The sequence below is a fragment of the Petaurus breviceps genome, unplaced genomic scaffold (assembly GCF_028583685.1).
Source record: "Petaurus breviceps papuanus isolate PSGF00001 unplaced genomic scaffold, PetGlider_PUasm1.0 90137, whole genome shotgun sequence".
Taxonomy (NCBI): domain Eukaryota; kingdom Metazoa; phylum Chordata; class Mammalia; order Diprotodontia; family Petauridae; genus Petaurus; species Petaurus breviceps.
The window spans coordinates 119,039-136,557 of NW_027187183.1; the positions used below are offsets into that span (position 1 = coordinate 119,039).

Here is a 17,519-nt window from a genome sequence, read left to right on the forward strand (position 1 = left end):
TTGCTGTTCCTTAAACACAATCCTCCCTCAGTCTCCATGCCTTTGCATCATTTGTCTCTCCTGCCTGATTTTCTCCTCTCTGACATCATCTTCAATCCCCCCACCCCATGCTATTTTGTATCCCATTACTGTGTGTGTGAGATTTTCACATTCTATTATGTTTGCATGTATGTATATATATGAAACTGATTCCATTATTGTATATATATTCATATATGTGATCCCATTTCACATTCTATTATTGTGTGTATATTTGTAATTGATTTATTTTATATTCCCTTATTATATGTGTGTGTTTGTAAAAGTCTTGTTCATACCTAAATATCCACTTGTTATCTCTCCCGTTTGAATGTGAACTGGCTGAAAGCAGGAATTGTTTTGATCCCTTTTTGTGTCCCCAGCACTAAGTACGGGGCCTGTCACATACTAAGTGCTTAATAAATGCTCTTTGACTGCCTGACTGCCTGATAACCTCTCAGGGCTCCTGACAACTCTCTAAGACTTTAAGTTGTAGAAATGCCAACCTTTGTTGATAGTGTGATGATTAAAAATTTCTGAAAGACATAGTTTCTGGGCAACTTCATCATTTTATTAATAAGGCCAGCGTGTTTATTAATAAAAGGATGGTCATTTGGCCATCTCTCTTAGACCAAAGACCCGTTGTGTCAATGGTTTCACAGTTTATATGCCCTTCGAAGAATAGGCTTTTCTGAGGGTGGCGATCAACTCTGATTGGTTAATATAATGGTAGGTGGGCTATATTAAATAAGGGTCTTGAGGTATGTGACTTGGGTCACCCAAATGTTGGTCAAAGAAACATCAATTTCCTTTTCACCTGCCTGAAAAAAGGGAGAACTGGACACTTCCCCAGACCTGTCTAAGCAAACACAATGAGAAGGAATGCACCTGTTAGCCCAAACTTAGAATTTCTTTTACTGTCTAATTAGATCTTGACCTGTGCAAATCTCTAAGAGAGATTTCCCACACTGGTTGGTTTCTGGATGAAGGAGAAACGGAGACAAACTTTGGTCCTAATACAGTAATTACTTATTAAATACAAGAGAGAAATATTCATTTCTCACAATAGAAAATGTTCTTCACCAGGAATTTCCTATACCAGTGAAATCACAGATCTAATCCCTATCTGCATTTATTTGTTATAGGGTCGATTGGGTCTTTTTTTTCCCTATTTGGGGAGGATTTCAGGGGGATAATAACAATCCTAACAGCTAACATTTATATAGTGCTTTAATGTTTGCAAAGCTAGCAACAACACTAAGGTTAAGTGCTATTGTCTCTATTTTTTCAGATGAGGAAACTAAGGCTAAGTGACTTAGCTAGGATCACACAGTAAGTAAGAGTTTATTGTAGAATTCAAATTCATATCTTTCTAACTCCAAGTTCAGTACTTTTACCCACTGTGCCACTGGGCTGTGGGGGAGACTAGTGAAAGGAAAGAAAAAAAAAAGGAGGGTCATTGAAGCATTTTTTTAAAATGCAAAGAAGAAAACAAATATAAATTCAGGAGGAATAGTTGAGCAGGGAAGCTTCAAAACTAATGGAGTTTTAGTTTAGTCTTTTTTTTTTTAAGTAAGCTATAGATAATAGAGGTTCATGGCTTGGATGGACTTTTCATGTCCTACTCTTTATGATCCACTTTGGGTTTTGTTTTGTTTTTTGCTTTTTGGGGGGGTGGCAATTGGGGTAAAGTGACTTGCCCAAGGTCACACGGCTAGTAAGTGTTAAGTGTCTGAGGCCAGATTTGAATTCAGGTCCTCCTGACTCCAGGGCTGGTGCTCTATTCACTGTGCTATCTAGCCCCCGCCCCCAACTTTGTGGTTTTTATGACAAAGACCTTGGAGTAGTTTGCCATTTCCTGCTCTAGCTCATTTGACAGATGAGGAAACTGAGGCAAACAGGGTTAAGTGACTTGCCAGGGTCACAGGGCTAGTGTCTGAGGCCAAAAAAAGTGTCTGCTAAAAAAATGCTAATCTTACTGAGGACAAGACACAGGATTAGTGAGGTATGGGGGTTAGAGTAAAATGGGAGAAAAATGGCACCTATATTCCAAGCTCTATTCTCTCCAGCTCTGTATTGAGAAGATGGACTCTCAAAACCTACCCAGAGTTTCAGGGATCCTCTATGCCTTCACTAAGGCCGAATGTTCCCGAGAGCTGTAGCAAATTTTTCTAGTAGCTCTCTGTGATTAATTAAGCCCTTCAAAGTGTGTTGAAGGGACAAAATGGATTTTTGAGAGCTGAGACTACGTATGGGTCCCTAAGAGACACATGCAGAGGTAGTAATTATTTAGGAATGAGTGCCAAGAATGTATAATACCTGATTCAGTTCCCTGTTTTAGCAAAACTATTCAGTTTCATTAAATGTCTGCCTTAAATTCATGATCATCATGGTTTGATCTGATAAAGAAACATCAGTGGGAGCTGTGGAGTTGCTATGAACCTGAAGATAACTGAGAAAGGGGCCACCTTCAGAGCACTCAGGTGCTACTTACACATTTCCCTAATAGCAACATAAGCCCCCTTCCTAAATGTTCTCATGCAGGCTCCTGTTTCTTCTTCCTCCACCTCTGGTTTTCAGGTACTTGCAGGGTGAACCCTCAGAGACAAACCTTATTCCAGATTACATTGCTTCTTGAGTGATCTGTAGAATTCAAAATATCTGCCATTACTTTCAAACCATCATCAAAAAGGAGTGGTAAATGCCTTCTGCCCTATGAGGGGGGGATTACAGTTGGGAATAGGGTTTGGGGTGCAAATTTTTGTCAGAAATACTAGCCCTTTGTTTCTGATCCTTACAAGGGCACTGTGCTTTGCAGAATCTCAGATGTTTAAGGGTGATTCAGATGGGACTCTCAGTGATCATTTTTGCTTGGGACGTCAGAAAGGTTTTATGTGACTGCCCTATACCTTGCCCTATTACCCTCAACTCCTCCCATCCGTCCGAATACACACATTTAAATACACAGGATGAGGGGGAAGGGTGGTGTGACCCAAAGAAGAAATCCCAGTTGGATCTCTAACTATATTCCATTTGAGATGCCATATTCAGCTTAAAGTGATAAACTAATATGGGAGAATTTCCTCATGGCTGGAAATAGAGGGTCCTTTACAGCAAGCAGGTCATGGGAAAAAATAACCCATTTATAAAACCTTGGACTTCCAGAGTGAGGGAAGCTCTCTTTCTAGGGAATGAGGAGTCAGGGCAGAGATTCTTCAAGCCTTGACTAAGCTCAGGTCACAGACTGACCCCTAATTTGGTTCACAGAGTGAAACTTTAAACCATAGACACAGACCAACCCCTTGGGTAATGTAAGTATGATTTATACCCATTTTGCAGATGAGGAATGTGAAGCTCAGAGGGGTGAAGTAACTGAATGTTACTTCTGGCTAATGTTATTACTGGCTAATGTCAGAGCCAGATATTCTTCAGCAATGCACAGACCGTGGGATACATACAGCTGTATAAATCCAAATGTAGATGGGTGTATTCACTCAGAGTGATGGGCACACAGAGACAGATTTAATCTGACACAGATCTGTATCATCTCTCTCACTCAACACACACACACACAATTTATGTTGAAGACAAAACAGAAATTGTATGAAGCTAAATCATTTATCAGGGTAGCTAGATGGGATAGAGGATATGTTGAGGTGCAGGGGTCCTGGGACACCCAAAATAGCAACACAGGTCCTACCTTGAATGGATTCCATGCAAGCCTTCTGAATTCAGCCAGAGATAAGGTTGATTAGAACAGAGGGTCTGGGTGGGCAAGATCTTTTTTTTTCTTTTTGGAGGGCAATTGGGGTTAAGTGACTTGCCCAAAGTCACACAGCTAGTGTGTGAGGTCAAGTGTCTGATGCTGGATTTGAACTCAGGTCCTCCTGACTCCAGGGCCGGTGCTCTATTCACTGTGCCACCTAGCCGCCAGGGTGGGTGAGATCTTAAGAATCTGCCCTACTGTGATACTGGTATTGACAAGTGGGCCCACCTAAATCTGAGCATTGGTGAGATTCTTAAGGAGCCTGAGCATTTTAATTGGGGGGAAATGAACCTCATATACAGAAAGACTGAAGGAAGAATCTAGGAGTGGCCAAGTGGTCTGGGGTGAGTGGGAGTTAAAAGAGAAGGACCCAGAAGGGCTGGGTGCCTCAGGTGAATGCCAGGGACCTGGGCCACATGGAAATGGTCTAGATGGAACCCAGGAGTAGCGGTCTAGGATGTGGCCAGGTGCAGACAATAAGGTCCACAATGAAAGGATTATTAATTGGGAAGGACTGGGCCCAACGCAAATGCCAGGGACCTGGGTCATGTGGGACTTCTCCTTTTTGGGGTCCAGATCCCAAAGACACGGTCTTTTCCTTTTTGAGGGTTCAGATCCCATCCCCATCAGAAAGAGTGCTAGGCCTGGAGTCAAATCTTTTCTGAGATCAAATCTGGCCTCAAATGCTTACTATGTGACCTTGGGCAAGTTACTTAACCCTGTTTGCCTCAGTTTCTTCATCTGTAAAATGAGGTGGAGAAGGACATGGCAAACCACTCCAGTATCGTTGTCAAGAAAACCCCAAAATGGGTCACAAAGAATCCTATGCAACTGAAAACAACTGAACAAAAACAAGCAATTTATCAAATTCAACAAGCTTTATTTCCTTTATTTAGTAAGACATTTCCAGGGACCTTGGGTCAGGGGAGCAGAGCCAGAGAAGTTCTGGAGTACGTGCTGTGTTTGCACATGTTCCTGACCTTGCCCAGTCCATCCTCCCTCTCCTATTCAGGACCCAACCTCAGGGGGGTATGAGGATGTCATCCAGCCACCCAAGTGGTGCCTGCAAACATTCCCCATCCATGGCAAGTCCTACCTCATCTAGAACATTTGGAGAAACTTTAGCAGGTCCCTCTGAATCCCATGAAGAAAATAAGGCCCAGAGAGTTTTAAGTGGCTTCTTCAAATTCACCCAGCAAGACATAGAGAACCTTGCTAGCCAGGCCTCCTACTTTGTGTCCCCCATACAGCCTCTGGTCTGTCTTGATGTCCCTTGCCCATTCCAATTTCACTGTCCCATGAAGAAAGCTAGTTGGAGTTTTCAAAGTGACAGCATTGGGAAAAACAGCAATTCACTGGGTTGCAAACCATTTTGCTCTGCAGAAAGTACAAGAAGAGGAAGAAGCTGCCACATGTGAACAAGCATTAGCCACCCACTGGTGTTCTTCAGCATCTGGGTGGTCGGGCTGCTGGGTTTTGCTTACGAAAGCACCTTCTCCCAAAAACACACAGATGGAATGAGATGAGACCCAGACAAAGGCATAAGATACCTAGATAGAGGATGTTAGGAAACAGTGTCTTGTAAAGGTGGGAGGGTAGACATACATAAGAGTGAACATCCATCTATGGGGATGTGTAATTCCTGGGGAGAGATAATCGTGCTGTTGATACCCATAAGGAAGGTAGTTCTGAGTTACTGGGTTTATCCTCTGTAGCAATGAGATGATCCTGGGTTCCAGAAAGCTTCTCTCCAGAGTCTACAGCCACTTCTTCCCAGGGAAGCACCCAAGTCAAAGGAGGGAGGGGGAGTGGAATTTGACTTTTTAGACAGATTCCTCCTCCCTGCAGCCTCTAGGCTTCCTCATGGACTGACCTGAGGGGTCAGGTTTGGGACCTGTGGCCTTGGGCCTTTGATCATTGGGGGATGGGCCTCCCAAGGAGTCAGAAGAGATCAGAAATACCTATGACCTTGAGATGGCGCCATGGATCCAGTGGCTCTTCCCCCATTGGTCAGGAGTCCTTTGTTCTAACTTCCCACCTGCCTGTCCATCATTCATCTATTTAAGTCATGGAGATATAAATATAAAAAGTAAAGGCAGTCCCTAGCCTTAATGATCTTACATTCTAATGGGAGAAACAATACACAAAGGAGCATGGTGGCCAGGAAAGGTCACTTCGGTGGGAAGCCTAGAGGAGTCACTGAGCAGGAGCACTGCCAGAGTTAATCTGATCATGGCTCATGGTTCCAGAAGGGAAGGGAGGAGAGAGAGAGAAGAGAAAGAAAGGGTACCCATGAGGAGGGTCAGGGAGCTAGGTGAATCAGAGCATAGCTCAGGCTTTTCTTGACAGTGGTCCAGAAGAGGAAGTCACCAATCAGGGAAGCAGGGGCCCAGGGTGGACATTTCTCCAGGGTTAGAAGATTGCTGGGGAGGCTATGGAAGGAGTTGGCTGGAGACTCTTGAGTTTCAGCTCTTGCCCTTGACTGACTTTCAGCTCTGGTCTAGTAACCTCTCTTTCTCCAAAAGGGGCATTGGCTCTTGGTTACCATACTAGTGTGGGGGTTATAGGGTGCCCAGGATGGAACCCACAGGGGAAAGGAGAATTCTGGCATCTGAACATCTCCATCCATCCTGTGAGCAATTCTGATTATTTATATGACAAACAAGTCTTTAAGCCTTTTGCTTCAGAAGAACCCAGGAAATGTTCCCATCTGAGTTATTTCTGTGATAACTCTCTCTCTGTATTATCTGCTGAACTCTCATTGTCACCAAGTCTTCTGAGAAAGCAGCTGGCAGCTCAAACACAAACAAGTCCACGGAGGCTGAGGCAGGGAGCTGTCCCGTCTGGATCTGCTCATGGCTCAGTTTCGGGGAAGCCTGTCTGTCCCCATGGGAGGGCCAGCTGGGAGCAGGCACTGAGGTCCACACCTCAAAAGCTAACTGGCCATCTGGGGGTCTAGGATCTCGGCCGTCTCCTCGAGCTCTTCGAGCAGCTCAGTGAAGGATGGCCGCTTCAAAGCTTCCAACTGAGATGGGAAAGAGAAAAAGAATGGGATCCCACAAACTCCTGCTACCCACAGGTCTCCTGTGTCGAAAGGGCCTACCCTGGCACTAGCAATGGGCTGGGTGCTAGAAAGATCTTCCGTATTAAGGGTTAATCATTTCCCCGAATTACAGGGTGGGGACCAGAGACCCCAAAGAGACAAGGAATTCCTCAAGGCCATACATCTCACAAGTTAGACCCTGGACTAGAACCACCAGGTTCCAGAGTTTTCTGAGCTTTAGGAACTTTCTTGTAGGACTCACATGTGAACAAGAAAAAAAAAAGGTCTAATGTTTATACAAACTTTAAGGGTTGCAAAGAGCTTTCCAAAAGTTATTTCATTTGATCTTCCTGATAACTCTATTAGGTAGGTGCTATGATTATCCCCATTTTACAGACAGGAAAGTGAAGGTGAAAGAATTAATTGATTTGCCCAGGGTCACACAGCTCAGGTCTTCCTGACTCCCTACCCACTGTACCACCCAGCAAAAGCTACTACTACAGGCTGGTTGACACCCATTTCCTGGATGGCCTAGGCTGAGGCCGAATGGGAATATAGAGAGAGTGGGAAAATAGCAAACATACCCGGCAGCAGCTCACAGCCAAATCTAGGATACGTGAGGGGCACTCACTGACCATCCCTTGGAACGCAGCCACATCTAGTCCATAGTCCTGGGGAGGGAGAAAGGTCAGTAGTGAGGTTGTGCCCAGCAAAGAGAACTCCTACAGAAATCTGCTCCATCCCATCCCCAAACACACCCACAGAGGATAAAGGGGAGAACCCACAACTGAACCTTCCCCTCCACCACGGGTGTCAATCACCTGTCATCATCGTTACAGCCCACACTTCACCTGGCTCCTAGCAAGCTCAGTTCCCCCAAGCTCTCTTCACCTAGCGCACTATAGGGGTTATTTCTTTACTATCACTTCATCAGCTAAACTAACACCTGAAGTGACCAAGACATCCTCCCAGAACCCAGTCTATAAAGAGATTTCTGGATGGGGGGAAACCTCTGGAAGCAACTGCCCCAGGGTCTCCCAGTCCTCCCCCCATGCATAGAACTGCTCCCTCATTTTCTCTCTGGGGCCTAAAGAAAATTCAATTCAGCTAACATTTATTGAATACTTATTGCTTGCCCTAGGGAAGGTATAGATAAACATGGGATAGTCTTTGCCCTCAAAAAGCTGTGGGGTTCCTGTCCAGAATTGTGGAAACTCAGGCCATCAGACAAATTGTCACCTCTAACTCCAACACTTGTACCCCCAGGCCTTCCCATTGGACCACCCGTCTCTGCTCTCTTCCTGTTCTTAGTCACTCAGTGGGGAATTTTTTCTTTGTTCTGGGTAGTAGAAAGGGTTTGTTTCTGGTCTAGGCATGGGGGAGTCCTTTGGCTGTTCATATATATGTCTTGAGGTTACCCCCTGAGAGCCTGGGGGAAATCCAAGGGAGTTCTCTGAGTTTATGCATGTGACTTACATATAGTTTTAATACCCTGCACTCAAACTGTTCCCTTTTCAATAATAACCCACACAATGATGTTTGTGTGACTCACCTGTGTCCGGGGAAGAACCTCAGGGTCAGCAGGAATCCGACCCAGGATCTCACAAAGGACAATGCCAAATGAGAACACGTCTACCTGTCAAGGCCAAAAAATGGGGAGGAGCTGAGACAGTGGGGAGACCAGGAGCTGCCCTCCTGAAAGTTCAGTGAGAATCCTTCAGGAACTAGAGGCAAATTTCCCTCCTAGAAGCTTAACCTCACCCAAATGGAATTCTACCCTTAGCCCCCTCAGCATTTTGGAAACAGTTCAAATGATACCAACACCACCTTCCATTTCCTCACATGCTAATCTGAAACTCTCCTCTTTCTCCTGTCGTAGGTGTTGGGACTAGTATGTGGGAATGGCCTCCACTTCCTTGCCACATTTTTGGGAAAAGGAGAAAATGGGTGTGTTTGTCCAAACAGGGATAGACCTGCGGCCAAGATCTCATCCCAGAGGCTCCCACACCCTGTGGCTGGGCCAACAGAACTTTGGCTGCTGCACTACATAATAGCTGGTCTCAGAAATTTGATTTGTCCTTCTTAATATGCATTTAAGCATATGGTTTTGCTTCTGAAAGATGCAGTAATTGCAAAGGCTTTCCCTCCTCATTCTGAAGAATGTAAATGCATCAATAGTGTTCACTACAGGATATATGCGAGCTTTATACTAAGTTATATTAATGATGATAATAGCTAATAATAATAGCTAACATTTATATAACTCTTATCAGGTGCCAGGTACTATGCTAAGTGCTTTACAATTATCTCATTCATCCCTCACAATGACCCTTTGAAGTAGGTGCTATTTTCCCCATTTTACAGTCAGGAAACTGAGGTAAACAGAGGTTAAGTGATTTGCCCAGGGTCACACAGCTAGTAAGTGTCTGAGGCTGAATTTGAACTCAGTTCTTCCTGACTCACGGCCCTACCTTCTATCCATTGAGTCACCTGATTGTCCATACATATCAATATATTCTTAGCATCATAGATGAGACCCTCCACATCCCAGACTCTCTCGCCCCTCAACCAATTCCTGTATTCAAAGATTCTAAAGAGTACCTCTGGAAGTGAAGATAAGCAGATAATACCTTATTCCCCATCAGTTACCATCCTGGAATCCCACCCCCCTCAAAAGAAGGAAGACCCCTAACATCCTAGAGAGGGACTTTTTTCTATAGAAAAAAGGGAATGCTGGGAAGCCATGTCTAGCGCTGCCAGGACAGAGTCCCAGTCAGATTTGGAGGCCAGCTGCAACACCCCACCCCTGGCTCTAGCTGGCTGTTCAAAATATCTTTTAGTAAATTGCTTTTGGAAACATAAGTCTTGTGTGTGCATTTCCTTTTCCCCACCCTTGTGCAAATGTAGGGCTTTACCATATAATCAAAGGCCCCTGGCTGCCAAGTGAAGGAACTGAAATGCCTGGAGATACTAATCTTGGTCTCTTCCTTGTTTATAAATCCCTCAAGCTTAGAGAACCCTTATTCCACTTACAGTGAGTGGTCTTAATATATACCCCTCCCATAAGTGATATGTCGACCCCAGACCTGGCCATACCTTCCGGTCATATGGCTCCCCCCGGAGCATCTCAGGGGCCATCCAGAAGGCAGAGCCCACCAGGGACAGCTTCCTCTCAGGGTCAGAGGCAGGCATCTCTACCACTTCCCGAGCCAGGCCAAAATCAGTAACCAGGGCCTCCCGGCCCCGAGGTGTAACACGGATCAGGCAATTCTGGAAGGAGAACCTGAGATTGGAAGACCTGATAGATCTTCCATGAATCATGGTCCTGATCCCCACACACACCCTCTTATCTGGGCCAGAGATTCTAGGTAACGGTACCACTCCTTCAATGCCTATAAATATATTTTTTTAAAGCAATTGGGGTTAAGTAACTTGCTCAAGGTTACACGGCCAGTTATTTCTGGGTGTGGTGCTAAGTATCTGAGCCTGGATTCGATCCCCAGGTCATCCTGACACTGAAGCCGGTACTCTTACTCGCTGAGCCACCTGGCCGCCCCTCCACCTGGCTGCCCCTAATGCCCATATATTCAAGAGGCCTCCCCTCATAGGGCATAGCTGTAAAGAAAGGCATGGCTTCATCACTTCTTCCCTCTCATTCCCTCTCCCTCCCCTCAACCTTTGGATCCTGGAGCTACCCAGGCATTATGTGATCTCCAAAGACAAAGGTAAGGAGGCCTCAGATCTCTCTGTGCCCCAGTATTCCTCTCTGAAAGATGGGAGAATAATGGCATCCAGACACAAGACTGGCCCAGTGTAACGTTGATAGTTTGAGTGGGGTTTAGGTTGGACTTAGGACTCACCCTTCACTTTCTGGAATGAGGGTAAGAGGAAAAAGCAATAACAGGGGCTACAGTAGAAGGAGGGTGGCAGCGCCGAGGCCTCCAATGAACACAGGGAAGAGGAGAGAGGTTGGCATTTGGATGCTGGGGCTGAGGGTGGGGAGGAGTCGAGCTGTCGATGAAGCAGCTGCCGATTCCAGACTCGGAGCCAGCACAAGGGTTTGTCCTTGGTCTCTACTTGCCCCTTACCTTGGAGTTTAGGTCCCGATGATAAATATTCTTGGAGTGTAGATACACCATGCCCCTGGTAATGTCACAGGCCAGAGCAACCTTGTCCTTCCAGTTCAGAGGCACTTCAGCTCTGGCCAGCAACTCTTCTAAACAGCCACCATTTACATACTACAGGGGAGAAAAAGGGGAGGGGCACTCACCCCAATGTGACTTAATGATTAAGACCCCTGGCAACATGGGGCCAAACCTGGCTAACCTCTCTATGACCCCTTGCCACAAAAGGGCCCCCAGGACAAGAGTCCCAATCTCACCCAGGTAGCAGGCAGAGAGTGGAGCTTAAGAGATCCACTGCCATGCTGTGGGACTTCAGGATAATCACTTCATTTTTCTGGGCCGCAACTTCTCCTATCTGTAAAATTAGGATGTTTGACTCGATGGTCTTGGTTTCTAAGTTCCCTTAAAGTTCTGACATTCTGAAACATCCATGTCTGGTTTCCTGGGAACCCCCAAATTCAGGGAAAGCACCTAAATGGTTACACTCCTGATCTGGAAGACCAGAAGTCTGGGTTTCTTTTACTCAGTTTCTATCTGCTGTGTGACTATGGCCAAATCAACCACCCATCTCTGAGCTGTCTTCTGCACTGTGGAATGGGACAACAGGGAGCATCAGACAAGGGGTCTGGGGCTTTCCTCCCAAGGGATCTGTTATCACCAGAGAGAGAGAGTCTCACTAGTCAGGTCAGGGTTGGAGTAGTCCTGTAGAAGCCAGGGAGTGGATGGTAAGGACCTTCCCCACTCTCACACTCAGCTCAGCTCTAGCCTGGGCTCTCCTTGGCTCTCACCTCCAGGATCGGATACAGCTTCTCATCCCTCACACAGATGCCGAGGTACCTGCAGATGACACGGCCGCTGACTTGGAGTCTTCTCCCATTCTCCCCCCCATCCCCAGGTCCCCTAAGTCCAAGCTCTGACCTCACAAGAAAACTGAGCAGATAACCACACTGTGGGCAGCTATGAACGTGACATGCTGCTAACAGCACGCCAATGGGCATGAGTGTGGCAGTATGTAATGAGATGCTGCATGTAACCTACTGGCATGTACTGTATGGCTGTCTTATTATTGAAATCGTGCCTGATTGTGACAGGTAGCTGCGTGTAACACGAGGCTCCCCTGGACACGGGGCCTCGTGTAACATGAGGCTCCCAGGGACGTGTGGCAGACTTTAACATGAGGCAGCTTGTAGCAAGTGTCTGAGTCTATCTGGACAAGGTGGAGAAACCCGAGAGCTGCTGGTTCTGTTACCAATAGCAGCTGGGGAGAGGGGAAAACGTCTCTACAGACAGAGGAATGAAGATGATCAAAACAGACACTCTTGGCAATTTGGCGCTTCTGTGTATGGGCGAGACAGCCAAGCAGAAGTACCAGGCCAAGAGATGTCTGCCCAGACAGACCCAGACCAATGTGGGCTCAATAGCATGGCCACTGGATTGCCAAGAACCCAAAACCCAATGGGTATGGCAGTACCCAGAGAATACAGAGACAAAATGTGGGATCTGGCTTCCCCCAGCTTCTTTATGTAACTCAGTCAAGGGAGAACACTGGCTAGAGAAGCAAAGATGGAGACTGTCAGACAAAGCTGTGGCATGTGTGTGTGGGTGTGCATGTGCGCACACACAGGCAGCCCTGGGCCTCTAAAACTCTCTGGGCACAGAGCCCCTATCCCTGGCTCCCATGTCCCCAGACCCAGCATACCCACCTGACGATGTTGGGGTGGGACAGCTTCTGCAGCAAGCTGATCTCCCTCAGGATGACCAGTTGGTCCACATCATTCTTATAGATCTTCACCACCATCACCTTGAAGGTCGCACTGTGGGTCACCTGGGGGAAGCACTGAGTCAGGTCCTTGGCTTCCTCACCCAGACCAGGGTTTCCCACATATCCATCCCTTTTCTCATTCATACACTCAACAAACACTTACTAAACACTTAGGTTGTTCAAAGCCCTGTCTCTAGCACTGGGGGAAATAGAAAAACATTTAGGGAAGACACTGTCCCTACCCTCACAAAGCTTACAGTCTTAGAGAAGGACTGGAGCCAGGGGTGTAGTTCATACTGACTCTTGAGAGTGAGCCAACTGTTAAATTTTCACTGTAACATTTACACCTCAGAAATTTAAAAATGCTACATACCAGGGATTGATTCATTATTTTGTTGATTGCCTGGCCTTAAAAAAGTGATGGACAGAATGTTAATAAAATATTTTAAATCTGAAAGTGTGTCCTGCCTTTTCAGAAAACACTGACCAGCACCCCCCTGGATAAGATTCACAGGCAGATCAGGAGAACACAGAACATCCATGGTAAGTGCACTAAGTAAGTTTAAACAAACTATGTGAAGTCCCATGGCCCACGTAGACAGTCATAGAGGGTCTATTCGGAAGAGGGAGCTCAAGTAGCCACAGCACACCCACTTTCAAAGAAGTGGAGCAGTCTGTGAACCCGGTCTCCCCAGCCCACCTAATCACTGCCCCTCAGTTAGCCCGTTAGAACCCAAGGAGGACAGATTTGGGGCAGCGAGCCCATCTCCCTCTCCAGGCACGCCTCCTTGTGCTGCTTTTCTTGAACAATTCCTCATTGACAACCTGGCACATTGTTGTTGTTCAGTCATTCAATCACGGCCAATATTTTGTGCCCTCTTGGGCCATACTGTCCGTGGAGTTTTCTTGGCGAAGATACCGGAGTGGTTTGCCATTTCCTTTTCCGCGGGATTAAGGCAAACATAGGTGGAGTGACTTGCCCAGGGTCTCACAGCTAAGATGTGTCTGAGGTTCGATTTGAACTCAGGTCATCCTGATTCCAGGCCCAGTGCTAGACAGATGCTAGCTACTCTCTGTTATCCTTCAGGTGACTCACAATTTTTCATGCTTCAGAAATGAAGAACTGTCACCATATGTCACCATCACTGGAGGTATACACACACATATGCATATATGCATAGATATATGTATATGAAAATTAAAATAATTTTTTAAACCAAACCTGGTGAGAAGGAAGTCCTCTCCATGCAGCTTAGCACCTGCACAACAACTTACAGCTTTATAGAATGCTGGAAATACTGAGAAATTAAGTAACTTGCTCCAGGTCACACAGAATGTGTCAGAGGTAGGACCTGAACCCAGGATCCCCTGATTCCAAGGCCAGCTCTCTGTCTACCCGGCTATACTGCCTTGAGGCCGCTAGGTGGCGCCATAGTGCGCAGAATGTGGGCCTGGAGTCAGGAAGATCTGGAGTTCAGATTTGACCTCAGGCACTTAGCTGTGTGACCAAGGGCAAGTCACTTAACTTCTGTCTGCTTCAGTTTCCTCAACAGTAAAATGGGGATGATAAGAGCAACTACCTCCCAGAGTTGTTGTGAAGACCAATGAGATAAAATTTGTGAAGCACCATATAAATTATTATCTCCCTCCCCCTCCCTGGCCTCTCATAACTGGAAGAATATTGTTTCAGGGAGATGCTGAGGGTCATTACAAGCAGTGCCGTTTCCCAATAGCAATCTAGCCTATTCTCCTTTAACTCTCCCTCTCCTGTTCAGTTCTGGGCCCAGATGATTCAGTGTCCAAGTCAAGATATATACACGGACAGCCCGGCTCAATTGGCTTGTCCATGATACACCACATCCTGGTCTAAACCATAGGAAATCTCCATCCACCTGGTGTGCTAATCAGGCTTGATTCTTCTGCGTGATTACAGATCTCATTTAGGAGGCAATGTTTCAGGGCTCAGTGCCCTCAGGATGATGTCATCAGCAAACAGAAGCATCTGGAGGCCTTGCCCTCAGTAGGGGATCCCTCTTCCATGAGCTTGCTGTGCTGGACATGATCCATGTCAGTGGCAAACAACTTTGGTGAGCAGACGTCTCTCCAGTTTATGCCTCATTTCACATTAATATCCAAAGGCTCATCAAACAGAGTTTGACAGGCAGTGTAATGTGGTGCTAGGAACCCTGGATTCAGATTCAGAGAACCTGGGGTGGAGTCCTGGTTCTTCTACTTACAGGACAAGTCACCTAATCAGCCTGGGACTCTGTTTCTTTGCTTTTTTTTTTTTTTTGAGGGCAATTGGGGTTAAGTGACTTGCTCAAAGTCACATGGCTAGTTTTTGTGTTAAGTCTCTGAGGCTGGATTTGAAATTAGGTCCTCCTGACTCCAGGACCGGTGCTCTATTCACTGCACCACCTAGCTGCCTCTGGGCCTCTGTTTCTTTATCTGGAAATGGGAGTTGGACTAGGTGACCTTTTAAGGTTCCTTCCAGCTCTAAAGCAGGTTATTTGTTTTGTTTGACTATACGTGTTTGTAATTTTTTTTTTTTATGGGTTTTTTTGGCTTTCTCAATTAGGGGCAAGAATATGGACCTGAAAATAAAATGAAATAAAATAAAATCTCAATTTTTTTTATAATTTAAAAAAGAATTCCTCAACACTTCATAATTGTGTCACCTCCAGCATGAACATTGTCTATACACACTTAGTCTAGACCAAGTCTAGTCTTAGTCTAGTCTGTGCATATTCAGTCCTTTTGCTGTTCAGGCATTTCAGTTGTGTCTGATTCTTCATGATGCCATTGGGATTTTCTTTTTTTTTTTTTTGGAGAGGCAATTGGGTGACTTGCCCAAGGTCACACAGCTAGCTAGTGTTAAATGTCTGAGGCCAGATTTGAACTCAGGTCCTCCTGACTCTGACAGGGCCAGTGCTCTATTCACTGCACCACCTAGCTACCCCCATTGGGATTTTCTTAGCAGAGATACTGGAGTGGTTTGCCATTTCCTTCTCCAGCTCATTTTACAGATGAGGAAACTGAGGCAAGGAGGGTTAAGTGACTTGCCCAGGGTCACATACCTAGTAAGTGTCTGAGGCTAGATTTGAACTCATGAAGAGAGTCTTCCTGACTCCAGGCTCAGCACTCTATCCACTTTAACACCTAGCTGCCTATCCTTGTTTTCTAGTGGCATTTTTATGCCCTTATGCAGCACACTGTACACTGTGATGCTTGAGGCTACATGTGGTATCTCTACTGCTGTCAAAAAGAGAGAAAAGAGTTTATTATGAAAATCTTCACAGATCTTTTCCTTTGTCTACCTTATGTGAGATGATTTTTCTTAGTTGGGATCCTGCCAAGCTTTCTTGGCAATATTTTTCCTTCCACTTCTTCTCAATGAATTGGAAGGTGATACTGTTTATAATATCCCATTATCCTTCTCCACAAGATTCCACAAATGAGCTATATACTCTGTGCCTTTGCCTACCATAACTCTCTCTTTGCCAAGACTGTAGATCTATTTGCTGACTGATGTGGTTTCTAGGATCTTTTGATCTCCTCTGTATGGCAACTGATTTACATTTGTTTGACTTACTTAGAAAATGGTGATGCTTGTATAATGAATATCATATTGCTTTCCTTCTCAGAGGGTGAGTGGGAAGAAGAGAATTTGGAACTCAAAATTTTGAAAAAAAAAAGTTAAAAAACATTTAAACTGTAATTGAGAAATATTTAGTGAAATAAATAAAAATATATGAAAAAGAAAATGATACTAGCCTGGGTTATATCTGTTCTTTTATCCATTTCCCATTTTTTGGCATCAACAGGTTGTTTTAGTAAGTCTAGCTGGAGTAATTTCATTTATGTGCTGCATCTTCTCATTCTATGAATTCATCTAATTTGGTATTGATTTTTACGTCAACTTAAGCTGGTGTTCTGACTCTACATAGATGGTTGCTTCAGAAGTGACTCCCATACCAGTAACCAGTCACTTCCTTTCTATTTAAATATAATCCATTTCATTTTTATCATGTTATTGGGTGCTTCCCTCATCCAGGACCTCCGTCATCTTTCCTTGAAGAAAGTATTCGTGATATATATAGACATGAGGTTTCAGTATAACCTATGAGCTTTTGCCCTTATTTCTTATTTGTGACCCATATTTTCCAACATATTTTTGTCATCTTTTGATCATCTTTGAAATAAAGTCCCTGTGGATTAAAGTATATATGTTATTTTATTTTGGAGGCCCTTTAACAAGTTCTTCATAGAGTTTCTCTATAGACTTAGATGTTAGTACATAAGTTGCATTTGTTTTCATAGCAGTCTTGTTTTCTTCAAATGTTTTATCCTAAGTACTACAATACATGATGATCAACTCAACCATGAAATTCTGTCATTTGTTTCCTTTGGATACAGGATGAAACCAACTTCAATAACTCCTTTATTTGCCTCTCCAAGGAGAATCTATGAAGCATCCCCCCATCTAGTCACAATTTCCTTTTGTCTTTTCATTATGGTTACAGCGGGAATATCAACACCAATTTGATTCATAACCTCTAGGAATCCATCCTCTACAGAAGGATCTCACACACAGGTTACCAACAGCTAGGTTAGTGCTTAGAGATGGTCAAAAACTCTGCCATTCTTGTCATTCTCTAGCTCTTTTCTTTTTAAAAAGAAATTTTCTCATTTTTATTTATTTATTTTTGTTTTATTAAAACTGCCTCCTTTATTAAATAAAGCTTCCCTCTAGATTTGTTTGCATCTCTACACTGTTCAAAAGTGTTACACCCAGGGTGTTAAGAT

At 44.8% G+C, this 17,519-nt stretch overlaps 1 protein-coding gene across 1 annotated transcript in view; it reads right to left on the bottom strand.

Moving 5' to 3' along the window:
- Window positions 1–4,643: 4,643 nt before the first annotated feature.
- The window catches only part of LOC138176717 (uncharacterized), a 51,809-nt gene continuing 38,933 nt past the window's right edge, over window positions 4,644–17,519 (bottom strand). The window contains exons 4-10 of the mRNA XM_069107539.1: window positions 12,655–12,776; window positions 11,740–11,788; window positions 10,916–11,065; window positions 9,924–10,097; window positions 8,380–8,463; window positions 7,412–7,498; window positions 4,644–6,809 (exon numbers count right to left, since the gene is read on the bottom strand). Of these exons, the coding sequence (XP_068963640.1) occupies window positions 6,720–6,809; window positions 7,412–7,498; window positions 8,380–8,463; window positions 9,924–10,097; window positions 10,916–11,065; window positions 11,740–11,788; window positions 12,655–12,776 (756 nt within the window). The 3' untranslated portion in view covers window positions 4,644–6,719. The remainder of the gene's footprint in view (window positions 6,810–7,411; window positions 7,499–8,379; window positions 8,464–9,923; window positions 10,098–10,915; window positions 11,066–11,739; window positions 11,789–12,654; window positions 12,777–17,519) is intronic.